Source organism: Aptenodytes forsteri, unplaced genomic scaffold, assembly GCF_000699145.1.
Source record: "Aptenodytes forsteri isolate BGI_AS27 unplaced genomic scaffold, ASM69914v1 Scaffold174, whole genome shotgun sequence".
In the NCBI taxonomy this organism is placed as follows: Eukaryota; Metazoa; Chordata; class Aves; order Sphenisciformes; family Spheniscidae; genus Aptenodytes; species Aptenodytes forsteri.
The window spans coordinates 2571596-2594202 of NW_008794603.1; the positions used below are offsets into that span (position 1 = coordinate 2571596).

At 36.9% G+C, this 22607-nt stretch overlaps 1 protein-coding gene across 1 annotated transcript in view; it reads right to left on the bottom strand.

Moving 5' to 3' along the window:
* Positions 1-20570, bottom strand: part of CCDC148 (coiled-coil domain containing 148) — a 62923-nt gene extending 42353 nt beyond the window's left edge. Inside the window, 7 exon segments of the mRNA XM_009273181.1 lie at positions 7050-7232; positions 7324-7418; positions 7679-7842; positions 8008-8090; positions 8993-9096; positions 15339-15460; positions 20516-20570. Coding sequence (XP_009271456.1) covers positions 7050-7232; positions 7324-7418; positions 7679-7842; positions 8008-8090; positions 8993-9096; positions 15339-15460; positions 20516-20570 — 806 coding nt within the window.
* Between the last annotated feature and the right edge of the window lie 2037 nt (positions 20571-22607).

Consider the following 22607-nt stretch of genomic DNA (forward strand, 5'->3'; position numbering starts at 1 on the left):
CTTGGGAGAAGAGACCGACACCCACCTCGCTACAACCTCCTTTCAGGTAGTTGTAGAGAGCGATGAGGTCTCCCCTCAGCCTCCTTTTCTCCAGGCTAAACAACCCCAGTTCCCTCAGCCACTCCTCATAAGACTTGTGCTCTAGACCCTTCACCAGCTTCATTGCCCCTCTTTGGACATGCTCCAGCACCTCAATGTCTCTCCTGCAGTGAGGGGCCCATAGTAACGTAAAACTAAAACAGAGTACCACAGGTTTGGATTTAGTAGATTAGATTTTACCCTCAGTCTGAACTCTTGGCCTTGAAGGGATTAACGTCAGGCTTTTATTGTCAGCATTAATGTACAAGCAGCAACACCGAGTCAGACCAAAAGGTCTCTGTATCCCAGTGACCTGTTTTCAAAGTGACTAAAAGCCTAGGGAAAAATAAAAGAAGGCAATCATATGACTCTACACCCCACCAAATTCTTGCAGTCTCCAACTGTTTGCAGCTCTTGGACTTCCTGAGCCAACAGTGGTGTCTTGGTATTTAATAGCACTGCATTCAGTAAGATGTTAGAACAACTTTATCCTTATGTAGGCAGAAATATCAGGTAATCAGAAAACAGGATTTTTTGTGAGATGCTCATATGTAATTAATATTAAACTAGATTTTATAATACGATCTAGCATTATCTCTAAAGAGAGAACAGTGAACATAAGTATTAAAAAAATTTTATGTAATCCAGTTTAACACAACTTTTCTTTAAAAAAACATTGCACAGTAAAACCACAGTGTATTATCACCGTTGTACAATATTCTGGGACACCAAAGGAGGAAACAAGAAAAATATCCCTAGACCTGTTAGTTTTAAGAAATGGAAAGCTTCATCTACAGACATATCTCAAGAATGCAAAGATGCAAATATCCCATTTCAACAAACTGTTTTCAAAGTAATATCCTGTCAGGCAAGGGAACCCAATCTCTTGATGACATGGATTTCACCTTTTTTCCTCTCTACTGGCACTTTCTGCTGTTGCATGCTTTGCTGTGAAGTTGGCACAAATTTGGACAGAGGTCCACGTATCTTCACCTACCTAAAGACATTTATTTTATCATTTTCTTCAGGCAGACTAATGGGCTTTATTTTTACTCTTATGGTCTTAAGAGGGATTTAACCTTCACCCATCTTTCCGGAGACAGCTAGTGATCAGAGGTTCTTTCCTCCCCACTTCAATTCTTCATCCTCTGACTTTCATGAAACAAAAATGATTCTTAGCTTACTGTAACATTTTCAGCCCACAGTCATTATTCCAGGATCAGAATGGTGGCAACTTGATGATAACCAAGTATGACGAAACATTAAAATTACTATTCCCTAGTAATGAACACCTTGTTTCTTGCACTCTAAGTGTACTGCTTCTGTATTTTGTTTTTCTTTGAATAAATGTTAAAAATTACTCCTGTCTTTTATGCAGACAGCATCACAATGAAGATGGCCAGGTAAGGAGAAATCACATCCTACCTCCTGCAGTAAACTCCAATAACATTATTGTGGCCATCAGTGCTACAAACACATCAAAACGGAGAGCTCTGCAGTAATAATGTTTGTATTGTATACAGAGAGATTTCAGTCACAAAAGAGTTTTTTAGGGGAAAATATGAAGCACTAATTCTTACCTGACCCTCTGTGGTAGTGCTTTTGAGTAGCTTATCTGTTTACCAATGGAGTAAAATGAAAGCAACACATAGAAAATTAACTTTAAGAAAGACTAAAGTGTCCACAGGTAGCAGTATCACATCACAGGACAAAGAGCTTACGCTGACACTTTAGTCTTTGCTTTTCCATGCAAAAGAAAGGTCCACAATCTGCATTTGTTGACAGCTCTAGAATAATTCATAAAACGTAGCCATTAAAAAACAAAACTCAACAGCAACCTAACTTCTCAGGAAAAGAACACCAACCAGCCAACTCGCAGTTAGCACTCCCAGAGGCGGTGAGTGGGGTATATAAAGTATCACTAAGTCATACCTTATCTTTTAGCCCATTGACTTCCCTGTTTACACAAGACTTCAAACACTTGCTGTGTGGGGATGTATCACAGTACAGCAGTGCAAGCTCATACACAAAAGCTCCCCACCACTTGTGCAGATACAGATTTAGGACTAGGAATACTATAGTAATAATCCTGACTTGGAGACTCATTAGTAGGCTAAAATTGATAAAGTTGTGGAAGGACACAACTTCCCCTCTACAAGCTTACATGAGTTAGATATATATTATTCACACTTTCCACCTATTTTCCTTTCTCATAAATTGTGTGAAATATCTGACAAACTATTTCTAGCACCCAGCTGTTTGCTATTAAATCCAGCCATCGTGAAAAAGAAATGGAGGTGGCTTCGAAACAGGGGAGAGAAATGATCTAGCTCCTGTAAAAAGTTTATTTGCAGCAACTGACAACTACCAAGCAAATGTTAGAGACAACATAAAAACTGAAATTACATTAGCAAAAGCAGAATAGCAATGAAAGTGTTTCTTTATAGGTGACTGCTTAAATTTCCCATGACAGACAATGAATATAGACATCTGAGCTGAGGTTTTTTCATACGCTAAGTCTAAAGAAGAAATAGTGCCCCAGAAAGTGAAACGGGGCTAAGGAATCCTTCAGAGAGGGAACGGTTGCAGTAATATCTTATAACCTTCAAGCTGCAGGTCTTGAACAGCAGGCACAGTTCTCCAAAGACAAGAGTCCCTGAGCTTTGACACAGAGGTGGTATTGGAAAGGTGTGCTATTTCTGCAACATTTACTGCCTCTAAGAAAAACATCTTGCAACTGATCCTCAGAAATTAACGTTTTAAACTCCTCCCTTTTCTCTAGAGGGAGCTTTTCTATGACATCAGTTCATTTATTAATTTTAGAATCTCTGTGTCATAATTAATTATTCTTTGCTATGATTTAAATCTCTTTCACTGCAACTGCTCCTACTGATGCTGAACTGAGTGAGTACAAAAATATTTTTTTTCCTTAACAACTAGCATTCTTGTCTTTCCAGACCCAGTATTTTATTTATTAAAAAAACCACCATAAAACCCTGCTAGCCTTTACTCAGAGGGAGTACCAGCCACACTAAGAGAGTGTTTACTAGTTTATGGGTTGGATTTTGAATTACCACTTGTAATTTCTTAAAGAAATCAGTAATCCTCTTCTGTGAGTCCTGATACACCTTGGTATGGTGCCATTTGGAACACATTATTTTAGTGACAGTAATGAGACAGTTCTAAGAGCTGAGATTCTCTTTTGTAACAATCTACCTCAGATGTTTCTGACCATACAGGTTTCTGAACAAATACAGGTCTTCTGTCTATAAGAAGAGTAAGGCAGAGTAAGATACATCTTGGTCAGGGAACATTACACCATGAACTTGAGAGCAGGGAAAACCACAGATTCTGTGGTCTGAAGGCCAGTCTGGTGATCTCCTCTGCCTTCAGCACACAAGGGCAGATGCACCAGCTGCTGCATCAATTTCTGCCTCCTATATCTCACATATCCCTCCGACTAATACTCCTCTAATGGCCAGCTAACAATGAATCTCTGCACTACTCAGGAACAAGACGGAGAGATTAAGGTTTGTGGCAGATACTCTGGGGAGCAAATCAGCTATAGCTAGAGCTACAAGTAGTTTATTGTAAGCAGGGACAAACTGACTGCCAATGCCTTGGTTTGTCAGCTGTGCCAAAATTTGTCAGCTGTGCTGAGATTTTGTCAGCTGTTCATAGACAAATAGGAAAAAAAAAAAAAAAAAAAAAAAAAAAAGCAGCAGCATGATCCAGCCCAGTGTATTCATAACCATTAAATGCATGGAGAATTTCAAAATATCCTGCCTGATTGAATTTAAGATATCTCCTCACTTAAACTTTTGTAAAATTCCAGAAAGGAAGACCTCATCTAAAATGAGTTTGAAAAGTGCCAACACATTTTATATTAATATTTAAGCTAATATCAGGCTTCTTCAGTGTCAAGATACTGACACACTTTTACAAGGCTGAATGCTTGACCCAAATTTTAAAGGTAGTTCTTGCTTTTCTTGTAGGTATCATTCTACTAGAAATCAGTACATTTTGTTTCAGAACTGAAACACAGCAATTGTCTTATATTCAACAACCCTGAAGCAGCTGTCTCCTTTGAAACAGATTTACCCAGCATTAATCCCTGGCTTCACACATTCTAAAGAATATAAACAATTCAGAAGGAAAACTACCCTCTCCACCCTATAATCCCCACATGTCCTTTGCAATAGCAATGTATACTTGATGCACTGCTGTCTTGTTGAATCTGCAGACACAGAGACTGCAACAATACCACCAAGTGAGATGTGAACCTCCCTGACTATTAATTATGTCATTGCCGACTGCTGTACCAGAAACATCCTGGTAATAGGCCTGAAAAGAGGAACTAAATTTACTTGACTTAATCCTAATATCCCATTCATTTGAAAGGATGCTGCAGAGGATACAGTGCTGAATATGCAATACTCCATTCATCCTTCAGTTATTTAAATAATTCAGACATCCTTGGAAATTGTGGCAAAAATATAATAGTGCTTAGAGAATCATCAGCTGTAACAAACACATCAGTTCCAAGTCCACAATTTGTAGGATAACTCAGGACTTGAGTATTTCCCAAACACAAAAATTTGTGTTTTAGCAGCAGTAAAAGTAGTGAATTTAGATTATAAAACATTATAATCCTATATTATGCTTGAAAAAACCAAATTCTTCTTCAGTTTCTAAAAGCAATAAACACTGTAATGTGCATTCTAGTAGGACTGAAAAGCACACAAAGAATATAGCAGACCAGAATATTATCTTATTCTGATTTTTCTTCTTTGGAAATTCTACACACATTTTCCAAATTTTCTGTTCCAGACAGTCTGAACAGTTAAACAATGAGATGTGTAACGCTGGAAGACTAGTATTAACTTAAGGTTTCTTTACTGTACATTCAAGCATATGATGGGAGAGGAAGAACGACAAAGAAGTAATCCTCAGATGAACTAAGTTATCATGTTCTCATATAGTCCTATTGTTCTACTGAGTAACTTCTCAAATTACAAAAATGAGAAAAAAAAATATATTGCAGGGGAATGCTTGGTATCTGAGTATAGAGCAATGACAGTTAATTGCAAAGGCTTCATTAAGGCTGCATTAATCAGTAGACTACATGGATACATATCAAGGTCAAAAATCTGTCACTCAATTTTTGACAGTATTTTCTGTGTTAGTTGGATCAAAGTTAGCTTGATGAATTATAGAATACTTAAATCACAAGGCTGTATCTTTGCAACTCGTAAAATATTTTCATGCAAATTAGCCAATATAAATGCAAGAAGCGACAAAGAATGTTGTGTCTTTTATAAAACCCGGATCTTGGAAGTAAGCAATTCTACAAGAACAAAGTCTTGCTTTTTTTATTGAAAACACATTTTTAACATTGTTGTGGATAAAATCATAGAAACGTAAATGAGCAATACATTAAAGATTTGGAGGCCAGAAGGCAAACAAAAAAAAGACCAAGATGGTCTTGATGATACTTGATTATCAGTGCAAAATTAGCTAGCTCAAGACCTAAATTCAAACCTGACGTGATCAATGAAAATACCATGGTAGATTTTTTCAACCATTTTCATAGATTCTGTTGTCTACATTGATGTTTGTCTATTATTCAGTAGCACACATGCTGTGCGGATCAAGGGATTTAAATTTATTAATTTTCACCAAAATTGTGTTGATCATAAACTTTAACACAATTTTAATTAAAACCACTAGAAAGACTTTGTACATATTTAATAATTCAGTATTTGTCACAGATTTTCTCATAAAGGTTGTTAAAACTTCTTCCATAAGAGCAACTGTAGCAAAGGAACTGCTGTAAATTTGCCACTTGCTGCTTAATAAATGGTATAAATATAGGAAAGATCAGAAAAATTTTTAATAAGTATCATATTATAATAGCTAGGACATTACAGTAACGATATACAGGTTTCAGGTAACAGAAGAACCACCTACAGAATACCTGTACAAATTATACAAAAGATAAGTAGACTATAACATCACTTTCTATGGGATCCAACATCTTAAACCTGTTTCAGCACCCCCAAACTAATTCAGCAGCAGTGGCAGAAGATTTAAGTGCTGCACTGTAGGTGTATATAGAAAAAGAAGGAGATTTAGAAGCAACGTGTGATTGTTTTACCAAAGAAACTTAGGGACTTTCCTGCTCTCTCCACTTTCTTCTGCCCAGGCTTCAAACAATTCCACGGACCTTCCTATTCTCAGTCTTCTTGAAACCTGATGCCATTCTAAGCCAGAGGAATATCAGTAGATGGCAAAAAGAAGTCAAGGCTGGTCCAATATCTGCAACTCCGTATCTCCTGGACTCAAGTTAGCCTCAGTAGAAAAGCTAAGCTTTATATTATTAATATATAGGTACGTTACATTTCTAGATCATTGTGAATATTTATGTTCTTTCTATAAACTTTGTTTACAGAAAAATCTCTCCTCCTTTCAGTTATTCTGAATCAGAGCTACATACTTTTTTTACATTTCTTTGTGATGGGAATTACTGCAGTGATCCAAAATTTGTGAAAAGATTGGACCTATTTATCTGCTTTACAGATAAATACATTCTAGATCTCTCTCAGAAAGACTGTACTTTTCTGGCATAAATTTGATAGTGTAATCACCATACAGAAAGAATCATTTCTATTCATACAAAAGCATGTGAAGACGTTTGATGCACACCAGATTGTTGGTTCTTTAATCCACAAAACATTTTGCTTATTATTTCAGATGAGAGCTTTTGAAAGGACTGCCTCAATTCTCTCAGCTGTGCAAACAGTTACTGACTATTTAACCCCAGAGAGCTGGGCAGTACATCAACTGTTCTATGCCCTGCGTAAAATAGAACCAACTCTAATGGTAAAGCCAACTACAGGATCTATAGATTACAAAATATATTATATTTATTTTACACCCAACAAAAGAAATCCAGAAACAGCTGTCATTACCTATATAAAACTTTTAACTGTTGATCAATCTCTTGAAGCTTAGACCAGTACCCACTTGCAAGCTTTTGGTATTCATTGGTAACTAAGGTCTTCAAATCAGGGTAGGGGCATTCCAAAGACAGTAGTGCTGAAGGAACTTCAAGGAAAAGTCCATTTTCCTCTTCAAAAGAATGTGCTAATGCCCATGATGAAAAAATGCTACTCAGCAGACTACTCTGCATTATATTTTCTCTCTCAAAAAATCGCTAATTAAATGTACAAGGAAAAGCTTACTTTTGTTTTATAGTCTTCAAGCTCTCTTTCCAAAGCTAGACTTTCAAGGATAAGGAATTCCAAAATTGCCTTCTGTTGCTTCTTCACAAATTTGATCTATTTCATGAAATATGTTACTGTTACTTCTTTATCTTGTTATAATAAGAAAGCTTTTATTTAGAAACAAAGAGCCTGATTTCCAGTTCTACACTGCTAGGCTTTTACAGATTTTAGTGAAGCAGATTTACACTACGGCAAGTACAGAGGTTACTGGATACTCTGAATGCGAATTATATTCTCGAAGTATTACATAAAAAAAATGAAAATGCTAAAAATACGGTGATAATAAATTGTAATAATTAAGTTAAAATACCAACCTGCTGTAACATCTCAGCTGGATTGAGCTTAGATTTCAGACAAGAGTCTTCTGAGAGGTAACACTGCATTTCAGATAGCCTGAATTTCAAATTCTCTTTTAGTTGCCAGATAGGAACTACAGTATTTGTTTGGTATGTATTCCGCTCCTTTGATAATTTATGCTCTATATCCAAATGAATCATAAAGCTTTCTCAAACACACAAAATATTACACAGCGCTGTGCTTTCTAAATCTAAACCTGTCAAGACAGTGATTTAAAAACTCAAAGAAATAATCAAGATAATTTTGACTATAATAAATAATCAAGAAATGAATAAAAAATTCTTACCCAAGCCCCTCATATCCAAAAAAAAGTTGTGCTTATGGCTTTCTTCATTAAGAAAAGTCTTTATTTCTGCTTCTGCTTTTTGCCTGGAAGGTATGAATATGAGTTTTACAGAAGCTTTAATTTCTTATTCATTAAGTTAAGAATGATAAACCTCAAACACTCTAACAATTAAGTAAAAAAGGGGGATTCTTTGCCTGGGAAGGTATGAAGTGCAGAACTTGGACATGAAGGTGGTATAGAAGCCACCCTCCTCTGAGCAAAAAGTGCTCTCATTGATCTGCTGTATATACAATATGCAAGCTAATGGACAACAACAATATTAATGTTCCCTGTTATAAGTGTGAACTCAATATGCACATCTAGAGACAAACTCTGAAGGAATTAAAAAATATCTGAAAACTTCTGATACTCTGACAAATGGCTTTAAACTAAAGGGGAGTAGATTTAGACTAGATATAAGGAAGAAATCGTTTACGCTGAGGGTGGTGAAACACTGGAACAGGTTGCCCAGAGACGTGGTGGATGCCCCATCCCTGGAAACATTCAAGGTCAGGTCGGACGGGGCTCTGAGCGACCTGATCTAGTTGAAGATGTCCCTGCCCGCGGCAGGGGGGTTGGACTACATGACCTTTAAAGGTCCCTTCCAACCCAAACCATTCTATGATTCTATGAAATACATGCTCTTCAGTATGCTCTTCAATACATGTTGATAGGTCAAACTAAACAGCTATGAGATCATCATTGAGAGGTACATGCAGAACAACATCCACTCTATTCTGCCCTCCCTTTATGTGTTCTCTTCATGTCTACAGACCCCTTTCAATGTAGATCACAAACTCTCATGTCCTGCACAAAAAATTATCTTCAGTCCAGGTATTTTAATCTTTTCCTCTGAATGTCCCTTGAATCAAGTATGCCACACCAGAATCTCTGTCTACTGAAATATTTCTTTAACAATGGCTAATTAAGATTCCTCAGCTCTTACCTGTTCTCACTCAGTCTTTCATGCTCTTGCCACCACACTTGCCGATGCTGTTTCAGCAGCATTTGCTCTTTGTTAATTTTTGAAACTTGCTCTATTTTTTTAATCTGCAGGAAAAATTAAAGCTTGTAAGTATTTTGAATCTGTTCAATAGCTTTATCAAATGCCTTCATATGGAAACTTTTAACTACAGAATGGTGAACCTAAAAGCTTTTTTCAAAACTGTGTTTTTCTAAAGAACAACGGGTTCAAATGTAACCAGTTTTCATGAAAAAAATTTATTCCATTTCGAATCACAATTAAATGAGAGGAGAAAGTGAAAGAAAAAAAAAAAAGGCAGTCCATTTTCTTCTTTACCTTTTTCTCCTTTTCTTTCCCATCCCTATTTCCCAGGAGGTGAACGGGGGGAAGATGAGCAGGAGAAAGAAAAATACACATTCTTATAGGTGGGAAGAAGAAAGAGTGAAAGTGTATCTTTCAAGAAAAAGAATTTCAAAAATTGATTACAAAAAAAAAGTGCTTTTTCAAAATCTGTCCAATTAAAGAGGCTCTGAAACTGTCTGAGGGCTTCACAAAAATATTGCTTCCAACTTCAAATAAAATAGAAATACATGCTTTTGAGATAGCTGGAGTTACTGCTTAAACTAGAGGAAAAGCCGTCAGGGAAAGGCTGTTGAAGTGGTAGCCAGATGACTCTGACCAACCAACAGTGAAGGAAAAAGGATCAGAAGTCGTCTGTGGCTGCCAGAAGCCCCTGAGACAAGTCAGTTTTCTCTGATCCTCCTGCCATCATGACTGTCTTCTGGCCTCTCAGTGGATACTCAGGACAAAGCAGCATTTCAGTTCAGAACTGGCTCCTTTCCTGCTCCTTCTCTTTTTGCCACCTTGCCACCGCCTTCCTCCATAACACCTGACTTCATCCCTGCCCCAGCCAACTTCTAGTTGCAAAACCCCTTCTGATTCCAGAGGCTCCCACAATTCACACACACCCACCTTTTTTTTTTCCTCCCCAGACCTTCCTTCATGCAGATACATTATTCTACTGCAGAATGGTAACAAGACAAGAAAAAAAATTTGGAAACTCTTGTCCTAGTTCATAACAGGGAGAAATGAATAAAGATCTCACTCCACATCTAGTTCAGGAAAGAAATGATGTTCTGAGTCAAAAATGCTGGTTTTCCACTTGGCTCAGGTGGAAGTAATCTCCTCTGTTTAAAATGCTTAGTCAACTTTCCTGCCTGGTGAAAGCTGGACAAAACCACACATTACCCCCTCTGCGTTCACATGCATAAGAATACAAAGAGCAAAACCCCCTACAGGCGTGTTCTCCGTCCCCTCCACCAGGCAGGTGATACCAGCAGGCTTCTCAAAGAGGAAAGTTGTAGAACCTTTCTTTGCAGCACTCATGCACAGGTAAGCAAGAATCCCATCACTTCTCGAATCACAGCCTCTCATTCACCCACCAACAAAGCTAAAACCTTACTTTAAAACAAAATACCTAAAATTTTGAAACTAGTAACATTTACACCTCTCAAATGAATCTGTGTTTAATATATCTGGTTGAATATACCAGGTTTCTAGATAGTCACGTAAGGAAGAACCACTACTAGAATGTGGTTAATCCATTGTGCTTTTGCAGCAAACATGCTCTAGTGACATTATTCAGGTTAAAAATTGCAATAGGTGCTATGGAGAGATTATCTGACTGTGAATGAGAAACGAGGTGTTTCTAGGAAGCTGCATATGTGACTGTACTATAAGAGAGTGAAAACACCTGTTTTATGCTTTCAATCAGTATGTTACAATGCTTTTGAGTCAAAGATAATGTCTCCTTATTTTTATTGCTTACATATTTTCACGTTTAAAAAGTTACTTATAGCTTCCTCTTGTTACCATTAGGTGCTGAAAACCAGACTTCAGCAAACAGAATACTATAAAGTAATTTGAAAATACATACATCTTCAAATCAATTCTAAAACTAAAGTGAAACAAAAGTTGAAGTAGATCTGTATGTAAAGCTTAATATGCTCTTGAAATTATTTTATAGCAACAGCAATGACATTTATGTATAACTGCTGCAATATTGGCAACATTTTCTGTATGTGCTGTATTTTCTTTCTTAAATGGTCAACAAATGATTTACCATTTGCTTCTTTGGTTCTACCTCAGTGGAGGAGTAACCCAGCACTTCAAGATTTGGATACCCTGAATCAGCAACAAAAAAGTCGTAGGTGGGAACACATTCTATTCTCTGTGGAGCTTTCAGCATATATATTTTACTACCTACTCAGTTGGAAAACACTTGAAAAGGTGAAATACCAAAAGACAGATGATGAAAAATTAGTTTCAAGCTTGAATGAATTCAGTAGAATTTTGTACTGCCAATCCATGAATATCTGCCAGAGCTTTTGACACATTATACTTACATGCATTAAAGGAAGCAAAACTATAAAGAATGTATGTATTTTTCTCTCATTCACTGTCACCCTTTTCTATTTTAAACACAAAGAGGGGAGCATGAGCAACCCCCTTTTTTCTTGCAAGGCCTTCAGGATAGTAGTGTGAACTAGTAAATTATGCTTGTTGGTACTGTATATATTCAATTTACTAAGATTTAAGAAACAGCATCAGAACAAAAAAAAGTATATGGTTATGTTGCTAACCAATATATTTCATTTAGTAACTTCTGTTCAAATAACTTCTAAATATGTTTTAGACATGAATATAAAGGATATTTTTTTTTTTAAAGAACTTTATCATAATCCCATATTTCTTCAGCAAATTTCCCTTTGACCTCTGCAATCCTGTCTGAATGAAGACTCTGAATTGTATTTTATACATGCCAAAGACATCAGATGATCAGGTCGCTTAGTCATCTACACAAGAAAACTTTAGTCACTGCATTTTGCATAGTTTCTATACTCTTCAGCATAGCCTTTCATTCCAAAGGCCATCCACAAAATTGCAACTGTTCAGAGGAATGGCCAAGGACTGGAGAGACAATAAATTGCCATGTTAGCACAGATTAATCATACAAAACTGTATTATCCTTATGCTGGATTTGCAGTTTTCTGAAAAAGCATTCAAATAACATTACTGCTGAAGGGGTCTGTTTCATATTGATAATTTTTTTCCTCTTCTATTTTGTTTCTCAGCCTAAAGGAACTATTTCAGCTGAATGTGTATCAGTGTCAATTTCTTCAGAAATTACTTCTTTCTGTGAATTTGATTTTTTTTTTTTTTTTAAAATCATGTAACACTCATCAGTGAAACAGTTATACACTGAAAGCAGTTTCACTCTCACAAGGAGTTATCACTCTACAGTGTTTCTGGATCAACATTTTACACTATATCCACACAACTTGAAAGGAAAACATACAGAGCCAGTAACACATGCTCCAGAGAGGTTGGAGACTTCTTGGACATCTGCATTTCTGGCAGTTTGACACAGACTCTCCTTCAAAGAAAGCACAATTTTGTAAAGAGAAGCTCTTAAAAACAGAAATCCAAAGAATGTTTCTGGACATCCACAGCTAAAACCAAAACCTGCTTATTCGTAACCACCTCCACCCTCCAACCCTGCCCCAACTTGTTGCAATATACAAGTACTTCTGCACAATCCAGTGTAAAAGAACATCCACATCTTGTCTGTCCCATTAAAAACAAGAAGTGCAACACTACAAATTCTGTTGTGGCTTAACAGCCACAGCATGATGATAAGCTGTATGGAAAAGACCTAAACTCATCAATAGGTTTCAAAGAATTTCTTTTCTCAAGACAAACGTGTTGAGATTAAAATACGTTATTTGCTGCCCACTGCAAAATCAGGAACAAACTATTTAGTGTACAGCTGGATGAGAACTAAGATGAGCCGCAGTCTTCTCATACATTTGGGTTTGCTGTTTAAGGAGCTTGTTCACAAAAATATTCCATGTTTTCCCTGTTGGTTTGTAGGTAATGTTGGAAGCAATCAAAACCACTCCCTCAGAATGGCACAAAAAAAAAAAATTCATCAGCTCTCCAATGTTGTATGTAACCAAGACTGACAAGCCAGGTGATACATATTCATAGAGGACACACTGGGAAGCAAGATACAAAGACACTCAAGCACATCATCTTTTAAAAGCTACCTCAATTCAACCAGACTGGTTCTAGCAACTCTATGATTTGCCCAATACTGTAGATCTCAGAACTCACGCTACCTAGTCTGATTGCTAATTGCATGCTGTCACACAGCAGCTGGTCAATCTTACTGGAACCTGCAATGCAACCAAGTATCAGCAGCCAGCCCAGGTCCAGAAGTGCTGAAAAAAAGGTCCAGAAGCGTGCCACAAAGGCACATGAACGGCTCCACACTGAGGTCCAACAGGACCTAAGAGTTTAGTTGCCATGTCATGTGAAAGCTAAACTGTTTCTCAAAGAGATGTACCTCTGGAGGCAGAAGAGCTGTGTTTGTGCAGCACTGAACCTAAGCTAGTAAACCAGGCTAAATACAAATCTGCTGGCTACATCAATGGCAAAGGTAAACTGCGTTCCAGATAAAGAAGGCACCTGAGAGTTGACATGACATTAAATAGATCTCATACAACAGCTCTGCTTTGGAATGTGACCCAAAGAAGAGACATCATGACTGGCAGGCTAGCATCCTGTGTGTTTAAAGTAAAATCTTCCTTGATGTTGTGGAAAAAGTATATTTTCATTCCTGCAAGTGTAAAACCAATAAAGCTTTGTAAGAATAGAATTTCATTTTTACAAAGTCTCTTTTCAAAGCAGTGATATACATTATTGATTTTAGTATTATGTTAAAATAAAGATGGGGAAATTTTTTGAAGGACAGGAATAAGAAAGAGAATACAATGATGCTCTGAAGTCCTGCTTAGGTTTCTGGCAAAAGAAAAGAACAAAAGCCAATCTGCATTCTTGCATTTGCTTGCCTAAAGGTAGTCTAAAGCTAAGCAAATTGGAACAGATTCATACATGAGTGGTTTATCTGCAGTTAGTTCTAGTATCAAGTTGTCAAATTTCATTTACCTGTGACATAGACTTGTATTAACATCAGTAAGTATAATCAATACCATTACTCAAAATACTTGAAAATTTTAACTCCTTTGGGTTTTCTTATGAGGGCTTTTTCCTTTATTATTCCAGGGGGATGGTGGGGGGGTGTACTATAATGATGAAGGTATGCAGTATTGTAGAGTAAACTACGTCTGAGCTATACCTTAATCTTTCCAGTTCTCCCTTTACATTTTCTCTAATATTTGGTCCTTCTACAAAGGTAAAACTCTCTCATGAAGTTTGGTATATACCTAATGTAAAGGATGAAATGAGGCTGGCTGGAGAGCTACCAGTGTTCACCCTGTCCTCCCCCATATTTAGAGACTGGTCCCCACTTTCCGTGTTCTTTCTTGGGTTTACAAATTCTTCTCTTCACCTTGTACTCTAATTACCTTGCACATCATTGAAGACTTTGGGTGTATCATTGCCAAAAATGCTTCCAAAATTGTATCTCCTTTCTTAATATAGAAAATTGCTTTGCTATTTTCAACTTATATGGTACCATCCACTGTTGCATGGATTTATTAAATGTCTCTAAGATCAGACTTACAGAAAAAAAGAGTACGTGAAATTGCATTAGTGGATGGAGAAAATCTGGTACTTAGTCTTCTTTCCAGTTTGACAGCCCCGACTTTTGCTTCTTCTTCAGTTCTGCTAGTGACCCTGCTTTGTCCACACATTATAAATCACCATTCTTAATAAAAGTAGAGGTAAAGTTTTCATAAAACTTTACAAGTATTAAATAGACTACCTTCTTATTTACCATTTGGGCAATTCTGCAGCTATTTATACCTTTCTAACTGTCTAGCTCTACATTTACATTTTATGGATATAAAACCCTTTTAATTTTCTTTTCAATATCTACCTCAGCTTGACTTTTGGAAATCCTCACTTCATATCTTTTTGTTTTGTTTTCTTCCTTTCTGGATCAACCTCCCCTTCCCATTTATCCCTGTAAGTTCTTCATTACCCCCAGTATTTTGAGTAGTTTATGTAATGAGTCCGGATGAATTTCCTCAAAGCACTCAAATACAAACTTTTCCTGTCTTTTTGGGAGGCAGAATCCATACATATTTTGCATCTCTGATTCAAAGAAATTCCACACTTTGACATTAACGTATCCAACTCACAATAACACTGTGATAAACTCTCATCTTTTGCCCCCTTTTGCTGAATACTGTTACAGCAATCTGTTATCCCTATTCATTCTCAGATTCCTTGGGGCAGTGAAAAGAAACATGATCACTGAATTTTAAAATCATTCACATTACAAATAATATAAAAATCATACCTTTAATTGAATTTTTGCAGATGCCATTTTTTCTACTGCAGCAAGTTCATACAGATGTTTGTAGCCAACAGGTTTATACTTCTGGCTGCAAAGACCATTTCTCATAGGAACAACCAGATTTTCTAGTTATCACATGAAACACAGTCATTTCAAATTCTGGAGAAATATTTTAAGCGTGAGTCATAAAATGAAAGCATTATAGACAGAGATTAGAAACAGTATATTTTAAACATTAAAAGTTTCCATAACAAGGAGATTGTTAGTTGGTGAATAAGAATTTGAAACAAACATAAGCTAGTAGAAATTATATAAGAAACATTAACCATTTGTCTGTTTACAAAGAGTTTATTTTAAAAGGTTTTTTTATATGTGAACTTCAAGAATAATTCATTTTAAACTGGGTTTACTGGAATTTTAGGAAGTTCTAATACAGAAATACATAAGTTTCAATATATGTATTCTTATTTCACAAATTGGAAAACTACCTCAATATTTATTGTAATCTATGGATTGAGCAATAGGAGTAATTTTTTTCTAAAAGGTGTATAAACTACTGATTATATGTAAACAGAATGAGTTGCAATTACATTTTCCATTGAATCTCCAGCCATAAGAACAGCATAATTTCTCTATTAAACTTCTCTAGGCCCCTGGGAAAACAACGTACTTCCTTAATAAAGAGAAAGGCACTAAATTGCAAGGAAAACATCGTACTTGGTTTCTGCTGCATGCAGGATGGATTATAATGTCCACTTTCTGCAGTCCTATCATCAGTATTTGAAAGACCGTGACAGTATTGAAAGACTGTTGTCTAACAAAACCCAGAGGAAAGAGTTTTGCTGAAAAAGCATTTGAAGTCAATAAAGATTTAACTAAGCTGGTCTTTCACCACACAGTGAAGATAACTTACAATGATCCCTTTAAGCAGTTTCACTGAGGGATTGCCATATTCGCCAAACAACAGTTACCTCAAGTTTACCATGGAGTCCTACTTTGAGCTTATGTTCATGTTCCTAAAATACATTACCTTTATTTCTCTTCCCCTTCACCAACTTCTTAAGAATGACAACTTCCACCATTTCATGGTCACTTTAATCCAAAGCATATTATGTATACACTTAAAACTGGGTGAGGCAAGGACTGAGAAGACCAGCAGCCATATCAGAACTAATCCAGAAAACCAAGGCTGCAAATCCTGTCTGAAAAAGATTTGTGAGCAGAAAAAGAGAAGCATGCTCAAGGTAACCTCAGATACACAGCTGCCTAATATTAATCAACAGATTTTCCTGGTCTATTGGTCTGCGCCAGACTCCCATAAAAACAGAACTGCATCTTTCTTCCCCTCTAATCATCATCTACAGTTTCCACAGGCAATCCCTTTGCTGTTTCCACTCTCTGAACTTGAGAGGGTACACCACCTACATAGAGGAAGGCTTTCTCCTTTCCTCCTGCTTGTCAATCCTGCTTTCCTCTCCACTAATCTTCTCAACATGCGAAGGATTCTACCAAATCAGTGTTATGCCAACCAGGTTATAGCTTTGATCTTGTATTATGACTACTTTTTTATTCTCTATATACCTTACACAAAAAATGTTCAGTAGTTTGATCCACTAATTTCTTCCATTTTATCCCTCCTATGAGCTTAGTATGAATAATCTCCTTTCTCCCATTTTTTAGGCCTTTAGGTAGCTTTGTTCATCTGTGGGCTTTTATGATCAATCCAAATTTAAAGTTCTCATCCCTAAGTTAGGAAGATTTTACGTGAAGATTTTTTTTTTCCCCCTTCTTTCTGAGATTGCTTACAGCATTGTCCAGCAGAGATTCTGTAACATCATTACATGTTCAAAAAAGCAAAAGTTCAGTCGCCAAACCCTCTGAAAAGCCACTCATTCAGTTCTTCCTCCTAAGCCTATTACTCCTTCATCACTGCTCCCAAAGGCTTACAATCACTTCTAGTCTGCTAGGAGTCATTTCAGGCAGTAACATCAGTGTCCACACACATAAGCAGCAGGGTATGGCAGGAGCTTCAGAGCAATTCCGTAACATTTCTAAATCAGGCTCCCTGCAGGCAAATGCCTGGGAGCACCTGGGAGATAAGTTAGCAGATGCATCCTGTCATATTCTTTAGAAACGAATCAGTAACTGTGACTAGTACTACTAAATGACATTAACTACTGCTAGAAGTCATTAAGTACAATTCCTTGGTCATGAGATTCACAAGCACCATACCTTTGAAAAGCATGGTAGTGTGAAGTTCCAGCATCAGAGATCCTCAATTAATTCCAGGATAGCATACTAGGTAAGCGTCAGAACAAAGGTGGGACACTGTCATCTTCCTGAGGAGATAAAGATCTAAATCTCTTAGATTTAGATTGCCTTGCCACTCCTCCTTCCGATCAGGAATCCCTGCAGCACCTGTTGCAGCTGCTGCAGAGACCTCTAAGTACCTAATGTCAGTGGTTTTGGAAACGTTCTACATGCACCATACACGCATGTCAATGCATGCATTGACAAAGTCCTCATGCTTCAGTCAGCTGTTAGCCTTGCCACTCCTCCTTCCGATCAGGAATCGGAAGTTATTCTTAAATCATTTCACTAGCACGGATCTCACACCACTTGTTCTGAATTGTGGTACAGATATCCAGGGGTAGGAACCCTATCTGGGTATGGCACTCAAAATTGTGATATCCTGACCAGTTTTCTTTGGCCTATATCAGCATTGTCATCTCCTTAAACTACTCAATAAATTACAGTTTGTTGTCCCTGTTTCACAGCTCTCACTCATCACTGGCTTTTGAAACCCTGCTTTCTCTATGCCAGCTTTATTCCTCAATACACTGTAGTAAGGATAAGACACTTGACCAAAAAACAAATCCATGTAATCTTTTTTGCACCTTTTCTTTCTCACAATATAAAATGAGAGAAGAGGGTTGACAACAAAAAGCATGGAAAAACCAGGATTAGAAATGTAAAAGTGTGTACTGATGTACAGGAAGCAATAACAAATACAGTGCAGAAAACAACTAGGAAGGGAGAACGAACCATCCCACTGAATGAATAGATGGAGAGAACAAGGAATACTATAATACAACAAGGAGAAGCACTGTTTTTCTTTGGCTGGGTTGTCTTAATCTGTTCTAACCACAGAAAAAAAAAATGTATCAGAGAACAGTGAATAAGCAGAGAGAATCCATTTACTTAAAAAGGTTAAACTTGGTGGTACCTAGATTAAAAAAAAGTTGTTACTATGTTGGGTTTCTAAACAACAACAAAAAAAAAAACCACTTGTGGCAATGTTTGGAAGCCTTAGAGTTGTCTCTGAAAGTCCCAAGTTTAATTTAGCAACATAATCTGTTATTTTCTACACTCTTAAAGTTTTATATAAAACAAATAAATATACATAGCTACACATAGAACTAATGTAAGAGAAAGTAGGCACCTGAGGTACTTCCTCAGGTAACTCATCTTCACCAACTTAATAATGTCCCTCACATCTAAGAAAAGAATGAGGAGTGAAAGACAGGTTCAGTTTCCAAACCACTAACCCTGAATAATTTAATTTTATCTTTGCTTTCAATATGCTTTTTCCTTTATCCTGTATATCTGAACCTTATGAATCTCTGCTACTAATCTTTATTGAATTTTCTGAAGTCAGTAGGGTCTATCTATGTGAGATTAATTCCAAAATCAGGGTCTTGGCATATAGGTTGCAAACTTTGTATTTAATAGGTAATGTATTGGATATGTATCATATTTTACAAAGAAAATAAATTTTATATATGATTATATGTATGTATACACCCACAAATATATACACGAGTAAAAATATAAATTATTAAACTTTTAGATTTTAAAATGCCTTTTCACAATTTTCTATAACAAATACTTGCTAAAGCCTGAGATACAATTATTATGGTAAATGAAAATACTTGAACTTTTACCCCAGTACCGTAAAGCTTTAGCGCCCAGATCCTCAGTTACTTTACGTAAGATAGGAAGCTTATAGGGATAAGGAATGGGCCTTTTCTTGCCAATCTCTTTTTTAGGTTCCTTTAGTAGTGAAACTTGCCATTAGGTATTAGTAGAAAGATTTTTTTTCCATTCACTATTAAAAACATAGTGGCTGGAAGCAATTATGTCTGACATATGGTTTTGCAGAAGGGTCCCATATAAAATGTTAAGGTAAATCCTGCAAAGCTATCTCTTGATCCTCCTTCAAGTCTCCCCTAAGGATTTTCATTTGTCACATGCCTACGGAAAGTTTGACAACATGACCCCAGATGATGCCTCATTGTGGAAAGATTTTTTCAAGTCAACCACCAGGGCAGTCCCCAATATCAGTACAGACTGGGTGTTGAATGGATTGAGGACAGCCCTGCAGAGGACAACTTGGGAATCCTGGTAGATGAAAAATTGGACACGAGTCGGCAATCTGTGCTTGCAGCCCAGAAAGCCAGTCATATCCTGGGCTGCATGAAAAGAAGTGTGGCCAGCAGGTCAAGGGAGGCGATTCTCCCTCTCTACTCTGCTCTTGTCAGACCCCACCTGGAGTACTGTGTCTAGCTCTGGGGTCCCCAGTACAAGACAGACACGGACCTGTCAGAGCAGGTCCAGAGGAGGACATGGAAATGGTCAGAGGGCTGGAGCACCTCTCCTGTGAAGAAAGGCTGAGAGAGTTGGGCTTGTTCAGCCTGGAGAAGAGAAGGCTCCAGGGAGACCTTATTGCAGCCTTTCAATATATAAAGGGGGCTTATAAGAAAGACACAGGAAGACTTTTTACCAGGGCCTGTAGTGACAGGACAAGGGGAAACGGTTTTAAACTGAAAGAGGGCAGATTTAGATTGGATATAAGGAAGAAATTCTTCACTATGAGGGTGGTGAGACACTGGAACAGGTTGCCCAGAGAAGCTGTGGATGCCCCATCCCTGAAGTGTTCAAGGCCAGGTTGGATGGGGCTTTGAGCAATCTGACCTAGTGAAAGGTGTCCCTGCCCATGGCAGGGGGCTTAGAACTAGATGGTCTTTGAAGGTGCTTTCCAACCCAAACCATTCCGATTCTATGATCAGAATGCTGTAGCAGCTTCCATATGCAGCTATTAATTGCACAGAGTAGTTCATAAGTACTTTTATTGTAGATTGTGATAAAACAATTAAATTTGAACATGATAGCATACATACCTACATCATTAATCCTGTGAGTTGTAAAGAATGTTCCATGGTCTGGTTCACTCATTTTTATTTTTTATGTATTTTTTATATCTGTTGAGAAACAAACAGATGTTTTGAGAAAACCAACATTGCGGATGCAAGCTAAAAACACATTAAAAAATATGTATTGCTTTCTGAGGAGAGAGGCCACATCTCACTAAAAATGTAATTAGACAGAAATTCCACAGTTCATCTTTCATTTTAAGAGAGATTTCATGTGCCTCATATCATTTAGCAGCTAAGAGAAAGAAAACAAAATATTATTCCCTTGATGAATCTGTAATGCTGTCACATAGATCACCTATTCTTTGCTTTGTGCTTTTCAAAATATAACAATCCTATTGACCGAAATGTAAGGTAAGTTTTTGAGGTGTTCTTTGTTTTTTAGAAATTAAGCCTAAAAAGATCACTCTTTTCTTATATTTAGAGATGGTGGTTTATGTATAGATCCCTATACAACCCCTTTAAGAGTCTCTGTATTAACACTTGTCAACCCAAATCAGCTGTTTCAGCAATGGTGGTTTAGTTCCTGATGACCAACTATGACAGGCAGCATGTACCAAGTATTCACATCATCCTGGGATAAACTTGACATTTAAGATGCAACAAGATATACAACATAGTAAAAAACTTTGATGTCTTAAAAACCTAAAAAAAAAAAAAAAAAAAAAAAAAAAAAAAAAAAAAAAAAAAAAAAAAAAAGTGTTTCAGTGAACTGAATCAATCGCTGAATAATGCCAGAAGGGGAAGGTCATATTCAACCAGACTCCCCACAAACCCTCTCCCTGAAACCCGGCTCTACCTTACTTACCAAAATTTCCTACACACAAAATTCCATCTACTTTGTCACACCTTTGACATTTGTCTGGTCCCACAGCAAGTAGCAACACAGTGAACAGCAGACCAGCAAAGTCTGTTAATTTGTGTATTGTGGAGTTATTTTTCTGCTGTTCTAGTGAGTTGAACCAGTTTATCCGTACAAATTCGAAGGATGGCACAATGCAACAAGGAGGGAAGGAAGAGCAGCAGAAGCAATGGAAGGGGAACTATTCTGACAGAGAGCTATTAATTTCGGTCAAATAAAAATGTCAAACTGCAACTAGAGATACTTAGCATTGTACTTTCCTGTGAGCTATGTTTCTTCATGACAACATTCTGCATTGCAGAATCAAAACCAGCTGAAGTGTAAAAATCTGACTTAGATGGACCAGTTTCATGAATGAGCTTCCATTATTACTGCAAACAAATGGTAAGTGCAGTTGAAATTACAGCCACAACAATACACATACATACACACACAGTACTGTTCCTGTGGCTCAAAGTCAGTTTGATATTAATTCTGTACAGGTTAACTATGCAAGTTACAAGGCAAATAAAATTCATGACCACGAGGCTTTGTACAGTGAACATTCCATGACCAAACCAAGTAGAAAATAGTGAACATTCATTGATAAAGTGTGTCATTTCTCAATGCTTCTTCATGCATATTCTTCAGTGTTATTTAACAATGCTATAAAACTGACCCTTGCACTAAACCAAAAATATCGAAGTCTAAATGTCATCTGTCTTCACCCAAGAGTGACCATTCATTAACAACAAAGGGACCTTTTAAAATTTGTTCTGAAAGTAATTGACAATATCAGTTGGTCAGAAGCTACATTGAACGTCATCATCTGATCACAAAGACTGAAATTACAGATACGCAAGAGTAAGAATATATGACAATACATGAGGGAGTTCATTCCCCTTTTGAAAGATTAATGTGTATTTTACAATCTAATAGTCACTTGTAAATAAATTTACAGTTCTATCCCAAAGTCTACACAATCCTCAAAAGTCAAGCAAAAAAGAAAGGAAGAAAAAGATTAGCACACTCATACTGCTGATTCCATTCTTCTCCACTTAAAGCAATGTTTTGGTTTCAACTTGTAACCATATAACACTGCCAAATTCATCCAGACAAATAAGGTAATTCTCCATATCAGAAGCAACTTGGCCTGTTTGTCACGGTAACGTATTATCTATACATCAACTTATCTACATATAATTCTCTAACTGCACG